Source organism: Antechinus flavipes, chromosome 4 (genome assembly GCF_016432865.1).
Source record: "Antechinus flavipes isolate AdamAnt ecotype Samford, QLD, Australia chromosome 4, AdamAnt_v2, whole genome shotgun sequence".
NCBI lineage: Eukaryota > Metazoa > Chordata > Mammalia > Dasyuromorphia > Dasyuridae > Antechinus > Antechinus flavipes.
The window spans coordinates 288,082,049-288,107,360 of NC_067401.1; the positions used below are offsets into that span (position 1 = coordinate 288,082,049).

At 36.7% G+C, this 25,312-nt stretch overlaps 1 protein-coding gene across 2 annotated transcripts in view; it reads right to left on the bottom strand.

The window, feature by feature from the left end:
- Positions 1–15,059, bottom strand: part of METTL24 (methyltransferase like 24) — a 181,588-nt gene extending 166,529 nt beyond the window's left edge. The window contains exon 1 of one of the 2 annotated variants that reach the window (XM_051997536.1): positions 13,098–15,051. In XM_051997536.1, coding sequence (XP_051853496.1) covers positions 13,098–13,448 — 351 coding nt within the window. In that variant the 5' untranslated portion in view covers positions 13,449–15,051. Of the gene's footprint in view, positions 1–13,097 lie in introns of both variants that reach the window. The other variant, XM_051997537.1, reaches the window with a different exon arrangement.
- Positions 15,060–25,312: the final 10,253 nt, after the last annotated feature.

A 25,312-nucleotide genomic window follows, 5' to 3' on the forward strand; every position in this document is an offset into this window, starting at 1 on the left:
TCACATCAAAATCTGCTCTATAGCAAGGTGTATTACCTCTACTGACTCTCCAAAAATAAAAACAAACAAGAATCACACAGATGGTTTGAGTCAGAGAGAGAGAGAGAGAGAGAGAGAGAGAGAGAGAGAGAGAGAGAGAGAGAGAGAGAGAGAGAGAGGTTTACCCTAATTAAACACTTTGACTTCTATAGGTTCAGTTTTGCTAACCAAGATTTAAAATCCTATGTTGTTAATTCAAAGAATAAGCTCACAGACACATAGATGTAAAGCTACAAGGGAATTTAAAAGTAATCAAATTCAGCACGTCTTATACATGAAGAAATCAAAGCCCTAAGTTATTTGCCCCCAGATTTCAAAGACATGAAGTGGCAGAGCTGGTTTAAGAAAAAATCAGAAACACAAAAATGCTTTTTAACAGTATATGTAAAAATAGGAAGAATACAGCTTATAACTGATCTTTTGCAAGGCACTTTTAAAATATTTTGGAAGTCTTGCAACTATGTCCAACATAATTAAGCCTTAATTTCTTCCATAGGGATGGATTTTGAATCAGAAATCAGCCCTTGCTCTCAACGACTCATTTACACACATACTTTCAAATAGTTAAATAAAATGTTTGTTTTTCCATAAAAAAGGTAGACAGCACTGCAATGTACAAAGAAACTAAGATAAATAATGTCCAAGGGAGTGATAGCTAACACATTCCATGATAAGCCATAGCATTGTTTAGGGGAGGTGAATCAAGTCATGTCTTTTCACTGTGTTTCAAAGCTCAGGTCTCTGGTTCACTTGAGAATTTTGTCCTCTGGGAATACTCTTATCAGACTTGATTAAAATAGAATATCACGTGAGATGCATATATATTCAGTCAACCAAAGAGTTAGCAACAAGAACAAAATTCTAAGACAATTTTGAAGGGGCTGGTGACTTTGAGATTTAAACAAATCATAGGCTTAGAGATGGAAGAAGTTTCATAAATCCAACCCTGGTATTACACAGATAAATGCTGTAGCAAGGTAGATAACAATAACAACAATAATAGCTAATATTTACATAGTTTCCTATATGCTAGGGGTAGTATATAGTCCTAAATTCTTTATAAGTATTACCTCATTTGATCTTCACAACAACCCTGGAAGGTAGGTGCTGTTATTATTCTAGTAGTCTAATGTTACAGGTGAGGAAACTGAGGAAGACAAAATTTAAGTGACTTGCCCAGGTTCACACAATTATCCAAAACTGGATTTATACTCAGGTCTTTATAATTCTATGTTCAGAGTGCTATCTACTGCACCACCTGACTATATCCTGCTGTAGATGGCTACTCAAGGCACAATGGTAGGACAGATAGCAATAATTTTACCAGATTTTTTTCCTGAAATAATAATAATAATTAACAAGAATAGCTAGCATTTATATAGCAATTCATAACTTGCAAAATGCTTTATATAGGTTAATTTGATCCTCAAGTCCCCCCCTTGTTTTCATTTCACCTCATAAAATGATGTTCACCTGAGGCATGGAGGGGTTCTACTTGATACAGAGTGCAACCATGTGAATGAACTCTTACTTGCTTGGGATATTGAAGAAAATACTTACATATTCATGAGGGGGGAGGGGAATTATAACAAATAACACAAAATCTGGTTATGTCTCCACAACAATACTGAGTGTGAGTGAGTTAAAAATAGACTGCCTCAGTTTTAGTTGCATTAAATTAGAATTTTATAGAAGAGAGATCTTTGATTTTGAGAAACTCAAATTTAGGGGCAGTTAAATGGCATAGTAGATAGAGCACTAAGCCTAGAGTCAGGAAGACGAGTTCAAATCTAATCTCACAATACTTGTGTGACTCTGACCAAGTCACTTGACCCATGTGCCCCAGTTTCTTCATCTGTAAAATGAGGATAATATTAATTAATTGCTAGGGTTGTTGTGAAGATCAAATGAGATGGTTAGTATAGTACAAAAAATTAGCTATTATTATGAATTAAATGCATATATTTTCATAGACAAAGGAATACAAAACACAAGCTAAAAAAGGTCATTAGGCAGAAATTTACACACACACACACACACACACACACACACACACACACACTTTTTTGCAGAAGCCTCCACACCTCCTGTAAACAGATCCAATGGGGGGATACCCTGAGGAGTACAGGCTTATCTTTGCTAATAGACACCTGCTTTTAATGCCTATCTCATGACGCGTCTACCATGCTCCAGTCTACTTGCTGGCCATGAGTCTGATTATACATGCCTTCTCAGTAGAAGCATTCTGAAAGGGACACCGTCCAGTTGGAAAAGCTTCAAAGTAGAAGCCTTTTTAAGTCTGCCAACCTGAGCAGTATCATTTCAAAACAGGCTGCTTCGATTCTCTTCAGAAAACTGATATTGTATTGTTTCTTTGGAGAGGATTAAAATGGACAAACTCCATCAAGAGCCTCAGAACTCCACTCCTATTGCTGAAGAACAATGGCAGCCTTCTGGCTCCCCACCCATCTCCCCCCCAAAATCCAAGGTTAGAAAAGGAATTTAATATCCCAGTCCTACAGCTCAGAATTGCACATTTTAATTGTCCTGCTATTCTCCTCAACACCAAGCGACTGAGCTTTCACACCCACATATCCTATACCTCATGCAATTACCTTCAACTACTGAGTTTGAAATTAAAATTATTTGGTTCCTAAGGGCAATGTTAGCAGAGTGATATTTAACTCCCTGACAGGCCTAGGTATATTCACAGAGGGAAAAAAAAAACAGAATTTGAAATGTGTTTCCAATGCTCTATTTTACTGGTAATTAGACTATTTTGAAGGATGATTTTTTTTTAAGTATATATAATCTTTAAGTAACAATTTATCCCACATCGAGGGTGAGGGAGAGATGTGGCAAGTTATGCCATTCCTCCTCTTCCTTCTTGGATAACTACCAAGGGCTTAGGAAGCCAAGTGTGTGGTTTGATCTTTATAGCAATAAAGGCAACAGCTGGCTTTTTGGCATTCTGCAATGAAGGCACTGAAGCAAACCAAACCATTGCATTGCCAAGTTACTAATTCTGTATCTTTATGGCTCAGAAGTCAAATTCCTCTCCAGTATATTAAATGCCAAGATGCATACAAAAGCACATGAAATCTACTTGAGACAAGGCAGTAGAAGTCTTTTATTGTTGTTGGTTGTGTCCTACAAAAATGCAAAAAAAAAAAAAAAAATCAACAGCATGACAATTGTACCTGGCAGATTGTCTTTGGGACAGAAATTCAGTCTAAACAAACACTGCTGTGCTTTAGAACCTAGCCCATAGCAGTATGAGGCAACATAAATCCTATAAAGGACAAAGTAAAAACATGGAAACAAAAGCCTTTCAAAAGAAAGAGGAATAAAAAAGAAGGAAATCTATAGGATCCCAGGAGTAGAGCTCAAAAGATTTTAGAAGTAATTCATTCTAGTCCCCACGGGCAGCTAAGTGGTGGAGTGGATAGAACAGTCGTCCTGAAGTCAGGAAGACTCATCTTCTTGAGTTCAAATCCAACCTCAGAGAGAGCTGTGTAATCCTGGATAAGTCACTTAATCCTGTTTGCCTCCATTTCTTCATCTGTAAAATAAGCTAGAGAAAGAAATAGCAAAGTACTCCAGTATATTTACCACAAAACCCCCCAAAATAGGATCACAAAGAGTTAGACACAACTGAACAATAATATTTTGACACCCTAATTTTACAGAAGAGAAAACTGAAATCCAGAGAGGCTATAAGTTACCCTAAAGTCACACAGGCAATATTGGAAGCAGGATTTGAACTCGGGTCCTCTAACTCTAGTAGTTAGTACTAACTCTAGTAGTAGTACTCAAAGGAGTACTTTGAAAAGACTGTTGGATATTGTGTCAAAGAATATGAATTTCAAATCCTGTCCCTTTCCATTGTTTGATGTTGGAGAAATCACTTAACCTCCGAGCCTCTGTATCCTCCTCTTTACAATGAAGGAATTAGACTACGTTTCTTTTTAATTCGAAGTCCCATGACTTAGACCATTTCCAAACCACTAGGTTAAAAGCCCTAATTACACAATCTTAAAATTTCTTTCTAGGATCTTACAAATGAACAAGCATTCCTTAATTATATACTGGGTCCATTATAGGCAATGGGAAAACACTAGCAACTTTCTTAATAAAACAGACATAAATCAAGGATCTTTTCCCATTTTCCCACTACTATTTGACATAATTATACAAAATTCCAGCAACAGCAATTGAAAAAAAAAGAGAAAGAACTAAGGGCTTAAAGATAGGTAATGAGGGAAAAAACTATTCCTATTTGCTACTGATATGATGATTCTCTTAGAAAATCCAAGAGAATCAGCCAAGAAACTAATTGGGACAATAGTTTCAGTAAAGTTGAGCCTACTCAAAAATCAGTGACATTTCTATATAATAACAACAAAATCTAAGAAGTAACAATAAAAAAGAAATATCATTTAAAATAACCACCAGATGCATAAAATATGTTGGAGCTCATTATCTAGTGAACTTCATAACTTGCATAGTATGGATTGCCCTTGTCAAATTGATAAAAAAAATAGACTTTAAACATTTAATATAATCAGGAAGGGGAGATCAACAAATTGTTCTCCTTTTAAATAATTTTGGGAAATGAAAGAATGAGGAAAGAGAAGAAGAATGATTTGCAATGTAATCTTAACTTTTCCTTTTTTAAAAATTGTTATTATTATTTTATTACAAATTACTTTCCACTGGAGGAGACACAGGCTATAATTAAATTGGCCATTTAATTGCATAAGTTCTGAGCCTGAAACACCTGAAAAGGAAGTGCAGCAAGAAAACATAATAGTCCTCAGACAAATCATTCCATATGAATTCTCATTCACATTCAGAACAAAATAATTTTTTTTTCCTTCTTCAGTAACCAAATTGGGCTAATGCCTAAAGCATCATGATCAAAAAGCCAAATGATTTATTTCTCAACAAACAAAATTTAAATAAAAGTTGTTAAACATTCCAACATGTAACTTACTAACTTAAATCATTTTAAATTAACTTCACAATTGATTCTTTCTACACTGTTATGAATCAAGACTTTTCTTATCCCCTTAGCTAAAAGCATTCTTTCCTTCCTCAGATTTTCCTAGAGTCCTCATTGCCCTCCTATATTATACTTATTTGTGAACAAGCTATATCTACCCCTACCACTCCCAATTAGAATCTAAAATCCCACACAGGTAGATCAGTGTCATTTTTATTTAATTTTTTTTTTTTTTAGTTTGTATCCCAATACTTAACACACCCAGATCCTTGAACATTTGTATGCATGTATTGAGAGGCTGAGAAAGAGAATTTTGAAGCAGAACAAGACAGGACCATTACTTACCAGAATCCCTCCCCTGCAGTTAGGCCAATCCTTTCTCTAAAATATAAGGAAACTGTCTCCACTATTTCACCCAGGAGCTCTAGGCTCTACCCCGGTCAATCTCTATTGGAAAGTGGTCTCTGACATTGTTGCCATGGCTTCCTGGTCACATAAAGACAAAAAAACACCCTGCCCTTATGAAGTCAGATCCTTTTAGATTTACTGGATGTCCCAAGGCCCTTGATGATCAGAAGAATTCAGTACAAAAGTGAGAACATGTCAAGTTTGACATGCCTATGGGACACATAATTTGAACTGCCCAATAAGGTAGTAGGTTGTGAAGGACTAGATCTCAAGAGAGAGACAATTTAGATACAGTAGTCTAGATTTAATCTAGATAAATGATAATCTAATATAATATAATAATGAAATAAAACATATCAATTTTTAAAATTTTATTTTTGCTTCTATTTTTGAAAATAGGCAGAATAGAACAGATAATTTTAAAAATAGAACAGAATAACTCTAATTTCAAGTCTCCAAATCCAGATGTTATTGTTCAGTTCTTTCAATTGATTCCAATTCTTCTTTTCTTGGTAAAGATACTGGAATATTTTACTATTTCCTTCTTAACCAGAGTTAAGGGGCTTGTCCGGGGTTACAGAGCTATTCAGTGTCTGAGGCCAGATTTGAATTCAGGAAGATAAGCCAGGTCTGGCACTCTACCCACTTTGTCATCTATCTGCCTCAGATCTAGATAAACTACATCCTAATGTATTGATAGGATTGGCAGATGTGATTGCAGGGATTTTATCAATAATCTCTGAAAGATCTTCAAAAAGAATGTTTCCCAATTTGAGACAGAGAAAGAGAAGAGGGAGGGAGGGAGAGAGGAAGAATGAACGAGATAAAGGCAAAGACAGAGAGAAAGAGATAAACAGAGACAGAGACAGAGAGAACGAGACAGAAACAGAAACAGAGACAGAGAGAGGCAGAGGCAAAGATAGAGACAGAGAGAAAGAGACAGAGACAAGGAAAAGGAGGGAGGAAAAAAGTATAGCATCTGCAGACTACAAACCAATGGAGTTGATATGCCAAAGTTAAAGTCCATTTATGAGAATTTAGAAAGGAAAGCAGCATACTTATTAGAATTTAGAAAGGAAAGCAGCATACTTTCAAGAAAAAGTCTTACCCAACTAGATGATTTTTCTCATTTTATTCATTTATTACATTCCTTTTGGACTCCCTTAACTTCTCTACCATGCCTGATACCCTGCCTATCCTTTTTCTCCTTTCCCTTTTTCCTCCCCCTCCACTTTTCAACTTTCTGTGATGGGTGTCTTCATCTATTAGATTGTAGCATAAGCTCTTTGAGAGCAGAGACTATCTTTTTTTTTCTTATTTGTATCTCCAAGGACTTAGCACAATGCTTGGCACATAGCAACACTTAATAAATGTTTGTTGACTGACTGACAGGATAACTAGATTGGTCAATTAGAATAATATTATAGCTATATTTCAACCAAACATTCAACAAAATATTTCATGCTATTTTTATGGACAAGGTGAAGATATCTGGGCTAGGTTCTAGCAAAGTTATATGACTTTGGAATTGATTCAATAACCATAACCAAAGATTAATTATTAATGGATCTGCTATCTTGGAGTGAGGTCACTAGTGGAGTCTCCCTGGGATCTGTCCTTGGTCCTATGCAATCAAAATTGTGATCAGTCAATATTAAACACTTCCTAATTACTGTACTAAAGGCTAGGCATATGAAGAAAGGCAAATAGCCTCTAGTCTCAAAGTGCTCATGGTTGAAAGGGGAAAACACCATAAAAGCAACTAATTATAAACATGATATATGCAGGATAAATTGGAACTAATCAACAGAGGGCAGACATTAACATGAAGAACAATGAGAAAGGCTTCTTATAAAAGATGTAACTTTATTTAAGAATTGAAGGAAACTAAGACATTCTGGAGGCTGAAATGAGGGATGTCAATGAAAATACCCAACACCAAAAGCTTGTTTATGAAAGAGGAAGAAGGCTGGTATTATGCATGCTAGAATACCTGGGGCTGACAGGTGTCAGAAACCTGGAAATGTAAGAAGAGACCTTTAAGAGAAGAAAAATGTTTTTAAAAAAACATAGATATCATACTTGTCAAATATGCAGTTTAAATGAAGATTTAAGGGACATAAAAAATACTGAGGAAGATAAGTCCACATCAAAAATATCATGACAAGCTAGAACATAACAGGCCAAATCTAGAAAAGAAAAAAAAAAGAAATTTAATAGGAACAAATATAAAATTCATTTTTATAAGTACAAAGAGAAAGAGATATAATTATACAATAATTCCTATAAAAGGCAATCTGGAGAGTTGGGTGTACATTGAGCTAAAGATGAATCAACAATGTGACATGGAAGCTTAAAAAGGTAAAGAAGACCTGGTAACTGTCTTCAAGTAGTTAAAGGCTGGTTATGTAGAAGAAAATTTTAGTTTGTTTTGATTAGCAGCTAGGTTGCACAGTGGTTAGAGAATTGGATTTGAAGTCAGGAAAAAAATCTATTTTGTAACCTCCAGTAATGGAGAAGATCACCAACTATAAAAGAAAATAAATTCTTTCCTTTCATGGATAAGAAGAGGGAATTTGTCTTGCTTCCCCTCCTTTTCCATTGGCTATAACATTTCTTACAGAAACTAGTTTCCCAATAAGTGATACCATTCACAGCAGAAAGCAGACTCAAACAGATTGGAAGCAGGAGGAAACTGAAAAATGTGATCTCTTTTGACAGAGAAGAGAGTCACTGGCCATCAGGAGTTTAGCTTTTATGAAGAACAAACCCATGGAAACAACCAAGCTGAATGATAAGTCCAGGGAGATAATATGAGAATATGAGAAGAGAAAGAAAATTGGGGCTCCATGCTATCAGATATATGAGTTTCCTGGACCATGTGTATGCCCTGCATGCCCCCTCCTCTCACTGATGTTTGCAATTATTGGAGAATGGGTTTATGAAAGGAATCTTTTGTAGTTACTGTTCTTGGGATACTGGCTCAGTAAATGCCTTTATTTGGAGTTAATTGTGCTATTAAGCACACAGATCGGGGCTCATGAACTATTGTTTTAGGAATTAAGACTCACAGAGTTTCTTGAGCTTAAGAACAGTCACATCCTCCTCCTCCTTCTCCTCCTATTCCTTTACCTTCTTTTCTTTTTCCTCCTCGTTCTCCCCCACCCTCCACACATCAAAGATAAAAACACCACTCCAGGAATCCAACATGTTAGTATGAATTAGTTGTATTTCCAGAGGATATAATCAAGGAAAGTTAAAACCCAGAATGCAAGAGTAAACATTAGCTATTAATAATGCAAAAACTAAATTATATGGTCATAAGATCATAGACCTAGAACCAGAATAACCTTAGAAGTCACCTAATGTAAATCGTTAGTTTTAAAGATGAGTAAAGTGAGGTCCAGACTTATCCAAGATCATACAGGTAGTAAAATTTTGCTATCTTTACAGGTAGTAAAAATTTGAGGTAGGATTTGAATCAGTTTCAGTGTTCTTTCCATGATACAGCATTGCCTTACTTATCAAAATAAATTGCAAGGTGATCATCTATGACTAGGGCAGCTAGTTGGTGTTTTGGATTGAGTACCTGGTCTGGAATCAGAACTCATCTTCCTGATTTCAAATCCAGCCTCAGACATTTACTGGCTATATGACCCTGTACAAGTCAATTAATCTTGTTTGCCTCAGTTTCCTCATGATATACCTCATGGTATATCACCCCAGTATTTTTGCCAAAAAAAAAAAATGGGGTCAAGGAGAGTTGGACATGACTGAAACAACTGAACAACAACAACATATATGAGTAAGGGAAGGTAGAAAGCGTTGGTGTTGAGAGTAAGCCAGTAAGTTAATGAAAAAAGAATGACAACATTACTGAGAGAGTTTAAGGCCTGAGGCTTTTTAAGTTGTTCTCTCTATCTGGAAAGCATTTCACATCCCCCAGAACCAGTTCCACCCATGGTAGTAAATTCCTCCCCACCAAGAACCAGCTCAAATATCTTCTTCTTCATTCGATTCCATTGAACTCAAAAATAAACATTTCTTAAGCATTTAACTAAGTACAAAGCTCTAGGCAAAGAGAATGGAAAAAATGGTTACAGCCCCTACATTAGAGTGCTCTGGGAAGCTACAATACATACACAGCTAGGGATAAGTTTAAAGTTAGAGTGTAACAAGGACAAAGAGAAGATCCAGATAATGAGATCTTAGAGTATGAAGCAGAAAAGATCATTTTTTACTGGGGGAGGGGATGTGGGAAAGAATGAGATATAACTTTGTAGAGGAAGATGACATCTAAAATGTGTCTAAAAACTTTTCTTGATACATAAAACTGGTCTCTCCCCTGAAGTCATCAATAAACATTTGTTAAGCACCTACTATGTGCCAGGCACTGAACCAATAAATATCATATTTTGCATTTCTTTAAATACACTTTGACAGTTACTCCTATTCCCCACACACACATATTATGCCCATGAAAACAGACATATTCTTTGTATGGACCATAATAGTCTTGCATATAGTGGACACTCTATAAGTATTTTATATAAAGCATATATAGTATATTTATATAGCACAGTCTTAAATTTGGGAGGGACCTTAAGGCCATTACATTCAACCCCCTCATTTTACAAATTAGGGACATGAAGGCCCAGAGATATTAAATGTACTGCCCAATGTGACATAAGCATTAAATAAAAGAGCTTGAAATTGAGCCCAAGTTCCAAAAGCCAATATTTCTTCCACTTTACTAGCATGAGTTGAACTGAATCAGTGAAGGTCAAGGCAACTAGATAACTCCTCAGAGATTCAATTAATTTTTCAATTAAAAAGAATAGGTATGTTCTATGGCTATTCTTAACCCTATGTCAGCCATCTTTAAAATGCTGGCTTCAGTTACAAAGGAAATAAGTTAAGGAATACTCAGAAAAAGAATAAATGGGAATTATTATGGTAAAGGTACATGATCAGAAGTTAAGAGGCATTTCTCAAGGACTTATTTTGTGCTAGAAACTCTGCTAAGTGCTGAGGATACCCCCCCCCAAAAAAAGGGCAAAAAAACCCCAAACACAAAACAAAACATTTCTGTCCTCAAGGAGGTCACAATGTGATGGAGGAAACCAATTAAAACAGCTATGTACAAAGAAAATATTTATCCAATCAATTGGAGGTACTCTCAAAGGAAGACACTAGCATTGAGGAAGACCAGGAAAGGCCTCTTGCAGAGCTGAGCCTGGAAAGCTAAAATAGACCTAAGATTAGTTCTCTAATGGGTCAAATTTAGTGATAACTGCTTAGACCAAAAGTAACCAATTTTTTTTAAACAGTCACATGAAAAACAAAAAATACTGGCTACTATCTTAATGTTCCCACATACCTGTTCAATTCTAGACACTATACTAGATAGGCATTGGATGTTATAGAGATTAATAAAGTAGCTTTCTTTCCTTCATATTTTTTGCAGTTTTTTCAGGCTAACCCAAATTGTGAATAGCCATATTCCCAATACAGTATTGCTCCTTCTATTGCTTCATTTATGAAACCTCAAGTAATACCACTCCATGCTTTTTCTCATATTTTATTTCCTTCTCTTTGTTACTTAGAGTTCTTCTCTTTTCTCTTTCTTTTTCAATTTCACACCATCTGACAACCCCCAAATCCAGGTGTAAACCTACTCTAGGAATCTGATGACCTGAGCCTTTCTCCAATAAACAGTAATTAGCACATCATTGTAAGTCTAAAACATCTGTGAGAGTTCTCATTAAGATCTGAGAGATTCATGTCTTTATTATAAGCAAGAATCAGTAAAAAAGGTATCATCCAGGAAATATAAGAATAGATTTCAAAAGATAACAATATTATAGATTTAGAACTAGAAGTCACCCATTTCTTTCTTTTAAAGATAAAGTAATTTGACCTAGGTTCCACAACTAGAGAATAACAGAGTTTGAATCTGAAGACAGATCTTATTTCAAACCTAGTGTACTTTCTATTTCATTATGCTGCATTTATACTCAAATCGTAGTACATATGCATACACAAAAGCCTCCAGTATGTTAGGAACTTCTTCAGACAATTTATTTATGGGAACATGAATCATATAGAATGAAAAGGTGTGGATACATTACAAACTGCATCAATGTAATTAGTATCATGAGATCATAGGTCCATCAGAGTTCATGAAAAATAGTGTTTCCCCCCTGAGATTTGGCAGGATGCAGTTAATAAACTAAAGACTATTTGCTAGAAAAGAAGGATGCACTCTAAGAATTTAAGTCTAGAAAAAGTCCATACCTATTTAAGGATGTCTACATATATTCCTATTCCCTGGGCAAAAGATGATCTCTAGATTTTTTTCATACTTATATATTTCTAAAATACTTTGTACTTATATATTTCCCTTAAATGCTTGGCATAAAGGTACTTGTTATGGAGACAGGAAAAGGTTGAGGTAGAGATGAAGTATTGGAACTAGGTGACTTAGCATACTCTTTTTAAAAAAAAATGCATTCCAGAGGGGTCTTCTGAAACACTGATCATATGACAAAGAAACCACAATTGCCACACACACACACCCAAACATTACTTTCAAACAGTCAGGAGCTTTGTCTGGGGCTCCAAGAGGAGATAGAGAGAAGTAAGAGAGACCAAAAAAGAAAAATCAGCTCTTTCACTACATGTAACAAAATTCTCTTCAACTGGCCTCATATCCTTAAAATGCCAGATCTGCAATTGAAATTTGGCAACCTGTAGAATAACAGTTCTTAAACTTTTTGGTCTTGGGAGCCCTTTACAATTTTAAAAAACTGGAGGACCCTTTATACTCTTAAAAATGATTGAGGACCCCAAAGAGTCTTTGTTTATGTGATTAATAGCTCTCCATATTTACCATATTTAAAAATTAAAACAAAGTTTTACTATATTATTTTAAAATAACAATAATAAATTCATTATATGTTATTGTACTCTTAAAAATTATTGAGTACCCCAAGAGTTTTTGTTTATATGGTTTATATCTCTCCATATTTACCATATTTAAAATTAAAAGTTTTACTATATGATTTTAAAATAACAATAATAAATTCATTACATGTTATAAATAATATAATGAAAAATAACTTTTTTTGTTTTAGTGAATGTGGCATTATTTTATGTGTTTTTGCAAATCTTTTTAATGTCTGGCTTAATGGGTGAAAGATGAATTCTCTACTTTGCTTCCACAATCAATAAGTTATTTTGAAAATCCAATCATAAATTTTCAAATAGACATGTAGAGTTCTCAGCCCAGGTAATTGGAATAAACTTGGGGCAGGCAGTTACTTTATTCTACTGGACAAATAATTTCTCCATGCTATGAAAATCAATCTTTCTCTCTCTTTCTCTCCCTCCCCCTCCTCCTCTTCCTTCCCCTTTCCTCTCCCCTTCTTCCCTCCCTCTCCTCCCCCCCGCCAAGATTCTGTCTCTCTGTTTCTCTCTCCCTCCCTTCCTCCTTTCCCCGCCTTCGTCACATCTGAAGGAGTGCAGCTAAGGAGGCAGAGAACATACTGGAGGGACTGTGTATTTTGTCTCTATTCAGAGATGGGTAATGTACTCCAACCCCAGCCAGAAAGCTTCAATTGCCCTCCCTTCGCCAGCCACTGACCTTTCTGTGGCTGCTTTCTCCTGGGGGGCAACAGCCCAGTTCCGCCTCCCCTCGACGGCTGCTCCTTAAGTAGGTCACCTGCCTCCTGCTGGCAGCTGGGGGCCTGGAGTGTCCTGGTGGCAGGTGCACCCCAGGAGGCGGGTGCACTCCTGGCAGCAGCTGCTGCAGTGCAGGGGCATCTGCCCAGCCCGGCGGGGAGCTACTGGAGGCACGTCCGACCTGCCCCTCGCGGTCCCTTGAGGACCAGGAACGCCTCAGCTCCAGGGTGAGCTGCAGGCAGAAGAGTAGCGCAGCGGAGAGCAGGCACAGGCGGAAGGCACAGCACCTCCACAGCGGTTTCTCCTTGGCCATCCTGCCTAGCCAGGCTGGGCCGATGCTAATGGAGGGTGCTCAAAGCCTAGAGTGTGGAGGAATGGGGAAGCTCGCCCTCAAGGGACCTCGCGCTGCAGTAGGGATTACCCCCATCTCTGGGCTGCGCGAGCTCGTTCCTTCCCTTCCTGTCTCGTTTCTTCTCTCCCTTGGCAGGCAAGGCGAGCCCACAGGGCAGGCGGGCAGCAGGCTGGAGCGCCGGGATGGGTGAGGGAGGAAACGAGGGATCTGGAAAGGGAATCCGAGCTTGCTGGCTGCAAAGTTTGGAAACTCCCCTCGGCCGGCACAGGACAAGAGCTCAGACCCGCCTTCCCCCTTTACAGTCAATGGGAGTCTTTGCGTAACTTTATCCGGAGGCCCAGACGGTCAACTAGAAACTTGGGGCCTCTTGGACTGAGAGTGACAGACAGGCGGGAGCGGACCGGCGTTTGGGCTGGGGGGGTAGGATTAGGATCGGGGAGGGGTGTGTGTGTGTGAAGGCCCAGAGATACAAATCAAATTGGGATCCTCACTCAGTCTGGGAAACAAATGGACCGCCTCTGGAACTACAGGACACTATCTGACTGTTCACTCTCCCAAGGGTCCCTCCATCCCAGTGATACCTGCCTCATACTAAGATGGCTTAGGGGGAGCAAGGCAATGCTGCTCTAGATCACTCTAGAGATATAGAAACATTTCTACGGACTCAAAAGGCAGGAGTAATTGGATCCTGCCTGCAACATAACTGTCTGTATTGATGGGGGAAAGTGAAAATTTGAATAGTGTGGTGGCTAGAGCCACATCAGAAAGATGTGTATTCAAGCCCCACCTTTGACATAATCCTAGCTGTGTAATCTTGGATAAATCATGTAACTACTCTATGCCTCCCTCCATTCTCTGAAATACAAATTACAGAATTAGCTGCCTGTCAACATCCCATAGAGTGGAAAGATCAGAGACTCGGGAACTAGCTAGATTTAGGTCTTGCCTTTGGGGCTTGTCTACATATAAATAAAACTTTGGCCAAATTACTTTACTTCCCTGAGCCTCAGTTTTCCTCTTTCAAAAAATGAGAGGTTGGACTTGATGGCCGGAGATCAATTCTGGGCTACACATCTCTGCTCTGACGCAGTTGGTTTCCTCATCAGGAGCCTAAAACATGGATGAAATCATAGGTCCAGATCCCCTCTAACTATCCTCCCCAGCTTCCTTCCCTCACGTCATCCAATTATGAAGAAAGCACAAAATAACAGGCAAACTGCCAGGTTTGCTATTGGGAACAAATTCTGATTGTCAAGCAGTTTATGCCATAAACTTCAATGAATCTGTTATCTCATGCATGTGAGTCCTCCCTCCAGCAGTGCAGATGGCAACCCAAAAACCTCTTTTCAACTCATGTCATCAAAAGCAGCAAAAAAACAATCAAACTCATGTTCAGATTTACAATTTCTTTCCCTTAAAAAAAACAGTATAGTACAGTTATCCTTTCTACATCAAAGCTTTCCCCATGGTGAGTTCTGAGACATCATAGGTTGGCATAAGAAATTAAATGTGAATTTGGAGGGAGTTTTACAGAAGCTGCAGACAACACCAAAGACTAGCAGATAACAAAGGAAAAGTTTAGAAACTCAGAAATGCACGAAATATATGTGTAGCATTATAAAATATCAACATATTTTATGTTTTAATACCATAATAATTCAGACTTCTTTTCTGGTATGAAGGGAGGGCCAAAAAATTTTACACAGATTTTCCAGATTGTGTGTATGCTGCACTACTAATCCCCACAATGTGGAAGGAATAACTCTACTCTCTATATGTGTAACAATCAAAATAAGAGGTCCCATCTCTAAACTCTTCCTGAAGCCAATCTGTACTAACTCTTTGTGTTTTGGCCATGATTTGGGGGCGGGGAGGGGGGAGGGAGGAGGTGGTCAGGTCAGGGGAAAGCAGTAAGAGCAAGTTAATTTAATTTGATTTAGCAAGTATTTATTATGTTCAAGGCACTAACATGTGGAAGTACTAGGGGAAAAAAAGTAAACCGGTCTCTGCCTTCAATGAAATTATATCTACTGAGAAGTATACAACAAATAAGAAAATGTTCTTATATATATAAAATAGAGGGAGAGAGTGCTATAACTAGGGACTCAGGAAAGATCTCATGTAGAAAGTGTCACCTCCTGATTCAGGCCAATTCCAATGGTCTTGTGATAAAGAGAGCTATCTGTACCCAGAAAGAGGATTGTGGGAACTGAATGTGGATCATAACATAGTATTTTCACCTTTTTGTTGTTTGCTTGATTTTTCTTATCATTTTTTTCCTTTCTGATCTGATTTTTCTTGTGCAGCATGATAAATGTGGAGATATATATAGAGAGAAGAATTGTACAAATTTAACATATATTGGATTATTGATTCTCCTGGGGAGGGAATGGAAATAAGGGAGGGAGAAAAAACATCTGGAACACAAGGTTTTGCAAGTGGGAAGATTGAAAACTATTTTTGCATGTATTTTGAACATAAAAAGCTTAAAAAACAGAAAGTGGCACCTCAACCATGTTTTGAAGTAAGTCAAGGATTCTACCAGGTTGAGATAAAGAAAATACATTTTGGACTTTAGAGAATGTATACAAAGACAAAGAGGGATAGATGCAAAGTCTCTTAGAAGAAATCACTACATCTATTTACTTGTTCTCTATCCCAAACTCCATAGTGGAGTAGTTTTCTTGCTCCCAAGGTGCCTGTTATTTCTAGTCAGCAGTCACTTCTTTGTTGGGAGCAACCAGATCCAGAATAGCATGTTACCTTCTTGTTGTTTCCATTTAGATAGATGCTTCTTTGAACTTCTCTGGCTCCTCAAGATGCTTATTGTTGTTGCTGTTCAGTTTTTTTCAGTCATGATTCTTTATGACCTTATATGGGGTTTTCTTGATAAAGATACTAAAGATTTCCTTCTCCAGATCATTTTACAGATGAAGAAACTGAGACAAATGATTTATCCAAAGTCACAGAGCTAGTAAATGGTGAAGTCAGATTTGAACACATAAACATGAGTTCCTGACTTCAAGCCCAGCAAACCACATAGTAGACACACTTAAACTTATTTTTTGATGGAACTATGGAGATGAAATGATGACATGTAATTTATGTTATAAAACTTTAACTAGAACCTTACTACTGCAAGAAAATCCTTCTACACCATCTGAATTAACTCACTATCTCATTCACCATAGAGACTCTTTCTAACCTCATCTGTCCTCAAACTTCCATGGCTACTTCAGATAACACACACACACACACACATCCTTCTTTGACATTATTATTTGATGTCATTTCTCATTGGGATTCAACAACAATAACAAATATTTATTAAGTACCTATCTGCCAGCAATTATACTAAACATGGAAAAAACCAAGATAAAAATAAACTGGGTTCCTGCCTTTTAGGACCTTCCATTCTACTGAACAAAAAAAAAAAAAAAAGATATGGACAAAAAGCAAGAAAATGCAAGGTATATAGAGAATAAAAAGAAGAACCCAGAATTACATGATACTCCCTGTCCTCCAATACATACTCATACATCCTCAGAATCAGGCTCTGTATATCTCCAATATTCCTCTACCTAACATACAGAAGCAACTGCAAAGTCATATGTTTATGGGCCACAAAGTGGTAGGGAGATAGAGAACTGATGGGTCTTTTCCTATCAAGGGCTTACAGAAGTCCTTGCCTTCTCGTTGAAGCATGGCCAGGGAGAGAAAAGAAAATACTGTGGCTGGTTAATACTTTTGTATGCATTCTTGGTTCCAGCTCAGCCACCAAACAAAATATTCCTCTTCTTCACATGGTAAAGGAACTGGAAACAAAGTACCTGCACATGCTCTGAATTTGGAAGTAGGACTCTTATATTACATGTCATTATGTTTTAGCAGAAGCAGGCTCCACAGCTTCTCCCTTGAAGATTGGTAGCAGGTAGGGCATGATGCAATCTCTGAAGATGAGCCCCCGTTGCTCAGACATCCTTTACACACATGATCTCATTTGCTTTTCATAAATGAGGTGAGTACTATAGATAGTACTTATTCACATTTACAGATGAGAAAACTGAGGTTCAGAAAAATTAAGTGGCTTGCTAATGGTCACTTTTCTAATTAATATGACTTAAATGCAGGTCTCTCCTTACTCAAAGCACAGAACATTTTTACCATGTTACTATGCAGTCTCCACAGTCATATCAATAAGAGAGTCCAATAAAATGTCTGGGTGTGAGGGTCTGTACTGTAATCTTCACTACTGGGAAGATTGAGGTTGTTCGATTGCTTATGCTCTGGAGATCTAAGATATAGAAGGGCAAAAGCTGATCTGCTATCCACACCAAGTCTGGTATTATAATATTGAGTCCCTAGGGAAGCAGGGGACCCCCAGACTGCCTATGGAAAGGCAAACCAACCTAGGTTGGAAAAAATAGAGTAGGCTTTTTTTCCCAAGCCAATCAGATCAGCCACAGGTATGCAGGTTAATATTTAACAACTGTTCAAAAAACTATTATATACAATATCTTTTTTTAAAATTATTTTTAATTTATGGAATGAAACAAGCATTTCCATAATAAGATGTAATTTTTAAAAGATGATTATCCAGAAATTACAAGTCTATTATGTCCAACTTGCTATTCCTTTTAAATATATAATAAATTATCATATTAATTTATTATCCCTCAACCCCTCCCCTTTTAAAGGTTCATTTACATCATTAGCATTGTCTCCATCATTTTATTAACTATAGAAGTCAATAAAATAATAAATTAAGTCTTGACTTGCAGGTTGGTGATATCTCAGTACAGAAATTTAACTATTTGTTTTCACAAGTGGATTTGAACTGACTCCAGTATATTCCTGAACCCATCTCAGGAGTGACTGCTGCACTTCTAATCTTAAGAAAAACAGTTAACATGTGAGAGAGAATATTTTAAAGTCTTCTAGGATACATTATGTGTTTGAGTCAATTTTTTTTTAAAATCAATGTCATTAGACATAGCAGGATATCTGTGCTCCTCAGTTGTGGAATATTTAAAAATTTAGTCTTTCTATAAAATCATAGTATGATAAAAATCAGATTCATTTAATTTTCTAAAAATCCCTTAAATACACATCCTTGGAATCCTACAGAGGTACAGAGAAATCTATTTTATTGCTAAATATTTCCAGCTCCCTCATCTCCACCCTTCCTCAACCACCACAGTGAATACAGTATATCAAACCACAGTAAGCATTCCTGGCTAGAAGTTCAGTATTTATTGGGGAGAGAGGGGGTATTTTCTTTTTGAAATCCTTAATTTCCCACAGTCTATTTATTTGTTTATTTTAGGACTTCTGGCTTAATTTTTTTCTGTCTTTGAGCCTGTTACATACCAAGTTTATTTATAAGAGGCCTTAGCTTGAACTATCATCTTTAATTACTACATAACTTTGCAGTCTGGACAACAAAGAGAGACCAACTATGCGCTCCCTCCTAATAATAGTCCTGTGTTTAATTTGAGGTATTTTATATAGAGAGCCATCTGTTCTAAAATCTTCATTCCAGCTGACCGGAGAAAACCAGAGTCTATTGGTTGTCAGTAATAGCAACAACATTAACACTATCATTTTTATCCAGTGCTATAAGTTTTGGAAAGCACTTTATAACGATTATTTGATTGGATACTTACAATAACCCCAGGGTATAGGTTTTATTATTAGCCCCATTTTGTAGAAGAGGCAGCTAGATGGCACAATATAAAGAATGTCAGTCCTGGAGTTAGGAAGACTCATCTTCCTGAATACAAATTTGGCCTCAGATCTTGCCACTCAAACCCTGTTTGCCTCAGTTTCTTCATCTGTAAAATGAGCAAGAGAAGGAAATGGCAAATCACTCTTTGCCAAGAAAACTTCAAATGGAGTCATGAAGAATATGATACAACTGAAAATGATTGAATAACAACAATAGACAAGGAAACAAGACAGAGGTCCACATTGCTAGAGGTAGGAATTGAACTCAGTTCTTTCCTACTCTAAGTGAAACATTCTGTATACTGTAGCAGCATTGTGAGCACAATGTGATACTTTTTTTTTGCCTTTTTCTGAGATACTTCCCACTTTAGTGTTGCACTTGCAGAAAAACCCAATGATAATGGACACATTTTAAAGATTTCAATTCAATTCAGCATTTATTAGCTGCTTGCTAAGTAAAACAGTGGATAGAAAGCTGGGTCTGGAATCAGGAAGCTGGAGAAGAAAATGGCAAACCACTCCAGTATCTTTACCAAGAAAACAGCCACTTTTCACAAAGGATCTGACACACAGGAATTAAATGAACAATAGTATAGACAGTGAGATGATAAAGTATTACACTTGGAGTAAGAGGCTTTGGATTTAAATTCCAGATCTTCCATTTAATTTCTGTATGACCTTTTGCAAGCTACTCTTCTATGACTTCTTCCATGAGCTACAAAATGAAAGCATTTAGTCTAGATATTCTCAGATGCTCCTGCCAGGTTTGATGGAAATTTATGATTTCAATATATTTAAATTTATGAAGATAACTGTGTATTTTTTGTTAGCATCAATCTCATTTTTTCTCTCCTGCCACCTTTTCTGTGTTATTTCCCAGTAAAGAATATTCTAGATGGTAGCATGAGTAATAAAAAGGAGACTAACCTCAAAAGGATGAGGTAAATAGAAAAAAGAGATATAATTTCACAGCTGCCTGATCAATGCTAGTGCCTAGAGGGGCTTGTAGAGCTCTGGAATGAGGAAGGTCCATCAATGTCAAGAAGAACTATGGTAACTCAGGACTGCCATTCAATGGATTAACAGATTTAAAGTGAACAAATGCAGGAAATTATTTAACCCAGGATTTGTTCCACATTGAAGTTATTTATGTGTCAGTCTTTGTAGGTGATAATGTCAGATAGGGAGCATGTCTGCCAAGATTTTATAACAAGGATAATTCAGAAATATTTTGGATGATCTTGCTGATTTCAAGCTTTTTGCTCATCCACTGAGGTGATCTCCAGAGATAATAGTTCACATTATTAAAATCTGAACATTTAAGATTGCTCTGCATCCTAAGAGGAAATATACAGAAAACAATGTCATTCTTGAAAAAAGTAACTTGATGACCTAATGTTTTATCCAATTCTAAGTGCTTCAGTTGATAAAAGTACGGGGCTTCGAATCAGTCCTCAAATCTGGCCTCAGACACTCACTAACTGTGTGACCCTGGACAAGTCACTTAACTTTTTCTGCCTCAGTTTCCTCATCTGTTAAATGAATTTGAGAAAGAACTGGCAAATCATTTCATTATTTTTGTCAAGAAATCTGCAAATGGAGTCACAAGAGTCAGATAAAGAAGAAATAAGGTTAAAAACCATCAAACGAATGAACAACAAATAATAATAAATTTCTAGAGTTCTCTGATCAAATATGTCCACCATGAAGAAGATGGGAATACAAAATAAAACATGAATATTCTCTTAATATTTCTTTTTTTTTATTTGTTGTCCATCTCCTTATCTCACTTATTTTTGCTGTCCTCAGGCATTATAGTGAGTATATAGCACCTTTCCTTTAGCCTTAGGGAACATCCCACCTGTAGCCTCCACACAATATTTCTTTATGTCTGGTATGATAATGAATTTAATATGGGTCAGTTGGAAGGCTAAAGGAAGTAAATCCAACAGATTACTATTGTAGCTGACAAGCAATCATTCATTCTTGACCTTTGCTTTTCTCACAGAATTGAACTTGTCTGAGTAGTTTCTGGATATGTTTCAAAAATGTGGCAAATCATTAACCACTGAGGGCTGGATTGGGTAATTAAAACTATGGGTCAGTGGTCCACAGAGGCAGCTTTCATCAGATCATGAATTACAAACCTCTTTGTTGAGGCTGTATTAATCTAGCTGATGAAATGGAACATTTTTGCTGCTAACCCTCCAGATACTAAGGATTTCCCATTGCAAGCATACTAGAGACAAATTGTTGTGGTCACTGCATCATTATAACCCTCCTGATCCCCAGTTCAAACTAATAAGCATTTATAAGTACCTAGTGTGTGCACTATGCGAGGAACTGTGGGACTGAAGAGAAAGACATCAAAAACATTCTCTACTCTCAAGGAGCTTACATTCTTTTGAGCTTTACAAGTACACTGATGAGTGAAGAGACGTAATTTGAAGACATAAGATGGAAAGAATAGTTAATGAACAAATGTATCAGGAAATGTTTTCTCTTTCTAAGAGAAGAGCTTTGGAGAAAGAGGTGAAGAGATTGTGCATTCTGGATGGGAAGGGCCTTGGAGATGGAGGGTAGAGCTCTGGAAATAGCAAGTGGTTTAGTTTGACTGTGGCAACTTTGATTCAGAAGCTTTCCAACAGACCAAGTCTCTTTATTTTCATGCAGTAGTATTTTTTCTTTACAACTCTCCAGCACTTAGTCAAAGGAAAGGAAACAAGTCATCCACAGGAACAAAATCAGTGACACCTCATAAAAAATCACTCTCTTTTCCTCCCAGCATCATTTCTCTATCTTTTTTTTTTTTTTGTGGTAGGTGGTTAATTGGCAGCTAGATGCCACAGCAGGTAGAGATTGGGCTTGGAATCAGGAAGACTCATCTATATGAATTGAAATCCAGCTTCAAACATTTAGTAGCTGTGAGACCCTGGTCAAGTAGATTAACTTCTTTGACTCAGTTTCCTTATCTGTACAATAAGTTGGAGAAGGAAATGGCAAACCACTCTAATATCTTTGCAAAAAAAAAAAAAGATCATGAAGCATTAGACCCAATTGAAACACTGAACAACAAATTATTATTCTTATTGAAAGAGTAATCCACTACCTCTATTACCTGGCAAACACGATGTCAAGTCTAGTATCTTTTTTAGCACATGGGAATTGTGAAGAATTGCCAAAGAAAGAAAAATACCAAAGATTCAAGTATTTTGAAGAGGAGAGAAGAAAGCACCTTGGAGGAAAGAATGATGATGATGCTACTTTTATATAAAAAGCACAAAATTCCTGTAGGTGTTCTACAAAGCTCTCCCTTGGAAAGAGTGACTTGAATACAAAACCTTCTGAAGCCAGGAAATCTAATCAGAGGACCTGGCAAAAAAGGTTTACAGCCATTTTGCCTAGATTTAATGAAAACCAAAGGTCACAAAATCAAATAGTTAATACAGTGCCACCTCACAGAACTTGCTGCAAGGGCTGCCCCCCACTCTCAAATCTCCTAGGAACATGACATGATCCAGAAGAAATCTGCCTGCTGCTACTGATAACTCTGAAGTAAGTTACTTTCCTAGCTGAAAATTTCCCAAAGTCCATTGCCTACAATTCCCCTTAAGGGCAGAAAATGCTATTGTCATAAATATGATAATAGTTAAATGCAATCTGTCTAAAGCAGAAAATTTTTTAAAATTTTAGATTGAAAAGAATGATATACACAATGACTACAACAATGTGAATAAAAATAGCATTAGTAACTAATTGTTACATAGTGTTTTAAAGTTTGCAGAGGACTTTGCAAATATTATCTCATTGGTGCTATTTTTATCTCCTTTTACAGATGAGGAAACTGGATCAGGAATGTTAAGTAACTTATCAAGGATCACTAAGGGAAGTAAAATTCTGAATAATTGAAAAGGTAATAATGATAAGATTCTTAGGTCCTGATAAAGAGTAAAATAAGCAGATCCAAGATAGTAATATTCACAGCAACAGTAACAATATTAATGAAAAGATCATTAAAAGAATGTTGAAGTCTGAGTAATACAATTAACCAGCCAATCAATCAACAAACTTTTATTGAGTGACTATTATGTGCCAGATGCTTGCTAAATGCTGAGGCTACAAATTCTAGGAATGAAGTTATTCCAACTTACAAAGCAATGATCTAGAAAAGAAAAAAATGAAATTTACTTCTTTCCTTATGGAAGAAAGATGATACCAACTACTACTAGGACAGAATAATGTTATTCATTATCAGACAAGGTTTTTGTATCCAAAGTCCTTGCTTAATGGTTTTGTTTTATTGTGGGATTGTGGGGTTTTTTTGTTCCAAGGTGAGGGGAGGGCTCAATGGGAGGTATTTAGGGTGGAGAATGACTGCCATATATAGAAAAAAGACATCAACAAAAGTTTTTTACCAAAAAATAAAAAGATCAATAATAATCCTGGAGAAAACATGATGAAATATACTTCCCTCCTCTTGCCTAAGTGGCAGGGGACTATGAGGACATATATAGTTTCTACATTGTCTGACATGGTCATTTTGCCATCTTTTTGCAAAATTTTTTCATTAAAATTTATTTTCAGAAGTAGGGCATATATCATTTCAAACATATTTGTAAAAATATTAAAACTTCTAGAGTTAAATGCCCTTTTTTCTTATTATTTTATTACTACTCTAGTCGTTGAGATATATATTTTGGGGCTAGACAAAGACCTTAGCAACCTGCCTGATTACTATCCCATTTCCCCATCCCCAGATTCCTAGTGGAATTTCCACACTTTGGCTCATTGTTCTTTATCAATCAGATGTGTTAAATAAAGTTCTTTGACCTATTCTGTGAATGTCTAATCACTTCCTTTATCTCTCTTCTTTGCCACTCACTTCTCCTTTCCTTATTCACCCTGAAAACCCCCACAGCAAAAACAGAATAAGAGAAGATCAAATGGCTGGTCCAGGCAGAACATACAGATAACTAAAGCCAGAACCAAGATTGAAAAAGAGAAAATGAAAAATAGCAACTGAGGGAGCTACAGACTCTTCATTAATATTTCCAAAAGTAAAGTCAATACCGATATTCCAATTCAGTAATTCAATCTATAAAACAGGGGGTTGCTTCATTTCACCAAGCTTTTATCAAGCATCTTATTTGGAGTCATGCACTGTGTTAGGCACTGGAGATACAAAGATAAAAAGGGAAAATCGTTACTCCTAAAGAACTTACATTTACTCCAAAGGAAGAGAAAAACAATACATATACATACATATGTACATAGATATACAGATATACATAAATATATATGTATAAGTGTTTATGGATATATGTATATCTGTGTATGGATGGATACAGTCACGAAGGGCACTTAGGTAGCCCAGTGGACAGAGCACTGGGTTCCAAATCAGGAAAACTCATCTCCCTGATTTCAAAACAGACACTTACTAGCTAGGTAATCCTGGGCAAATCACCTGACCCTTTTTGCCTCAGTTTCCTCATCTATAAAATGAGCTAGAGAAGGAAATGGTGAATCTCTCCAGTATCTTTGCCAAGAAAATCCCAAACAGAGTCATGACTGAATAACAACATTGATTTAACTTTTTTAAAAAGAATATTTACTAAGGTGATATTACAAAAATTAAAATACAAATATATCTCTCCTGCTACTTTTATGGAGACAATGAGCTCAAATTTAAAGTAGCTGCTACAAGCACACCTTCCCTCCAAGTTTATTTCTGGCTATGGCATAGCTGGATAAACAAATCATTCCTTTGTTTGCAGGACGCAATCCCTTTTCAGTTTCTTAGATTCTATGATTTTGTGATTGTTCACAGGCCAATTCATTTTCCAATAAATATATGTAATCATATTGAAGTATGAACACATAAAGACACACAAAACCCTACACTATTTTCTCTTTTTGCCTCATAAATTTCTTAGTCCTAATAGTTCTAGTCAAATTTCAGGTTGGAGTAGATTCTTCTTAATTAGTATGTTTCAAGTCAGTTAATAATTTGGATAATCTAGTCTGATATGCCTTGGTTGCATGAGATTGTGCCACTCTAAATCATTCCAGCTGACCCCACTTCCACCCTGAACCCCAGC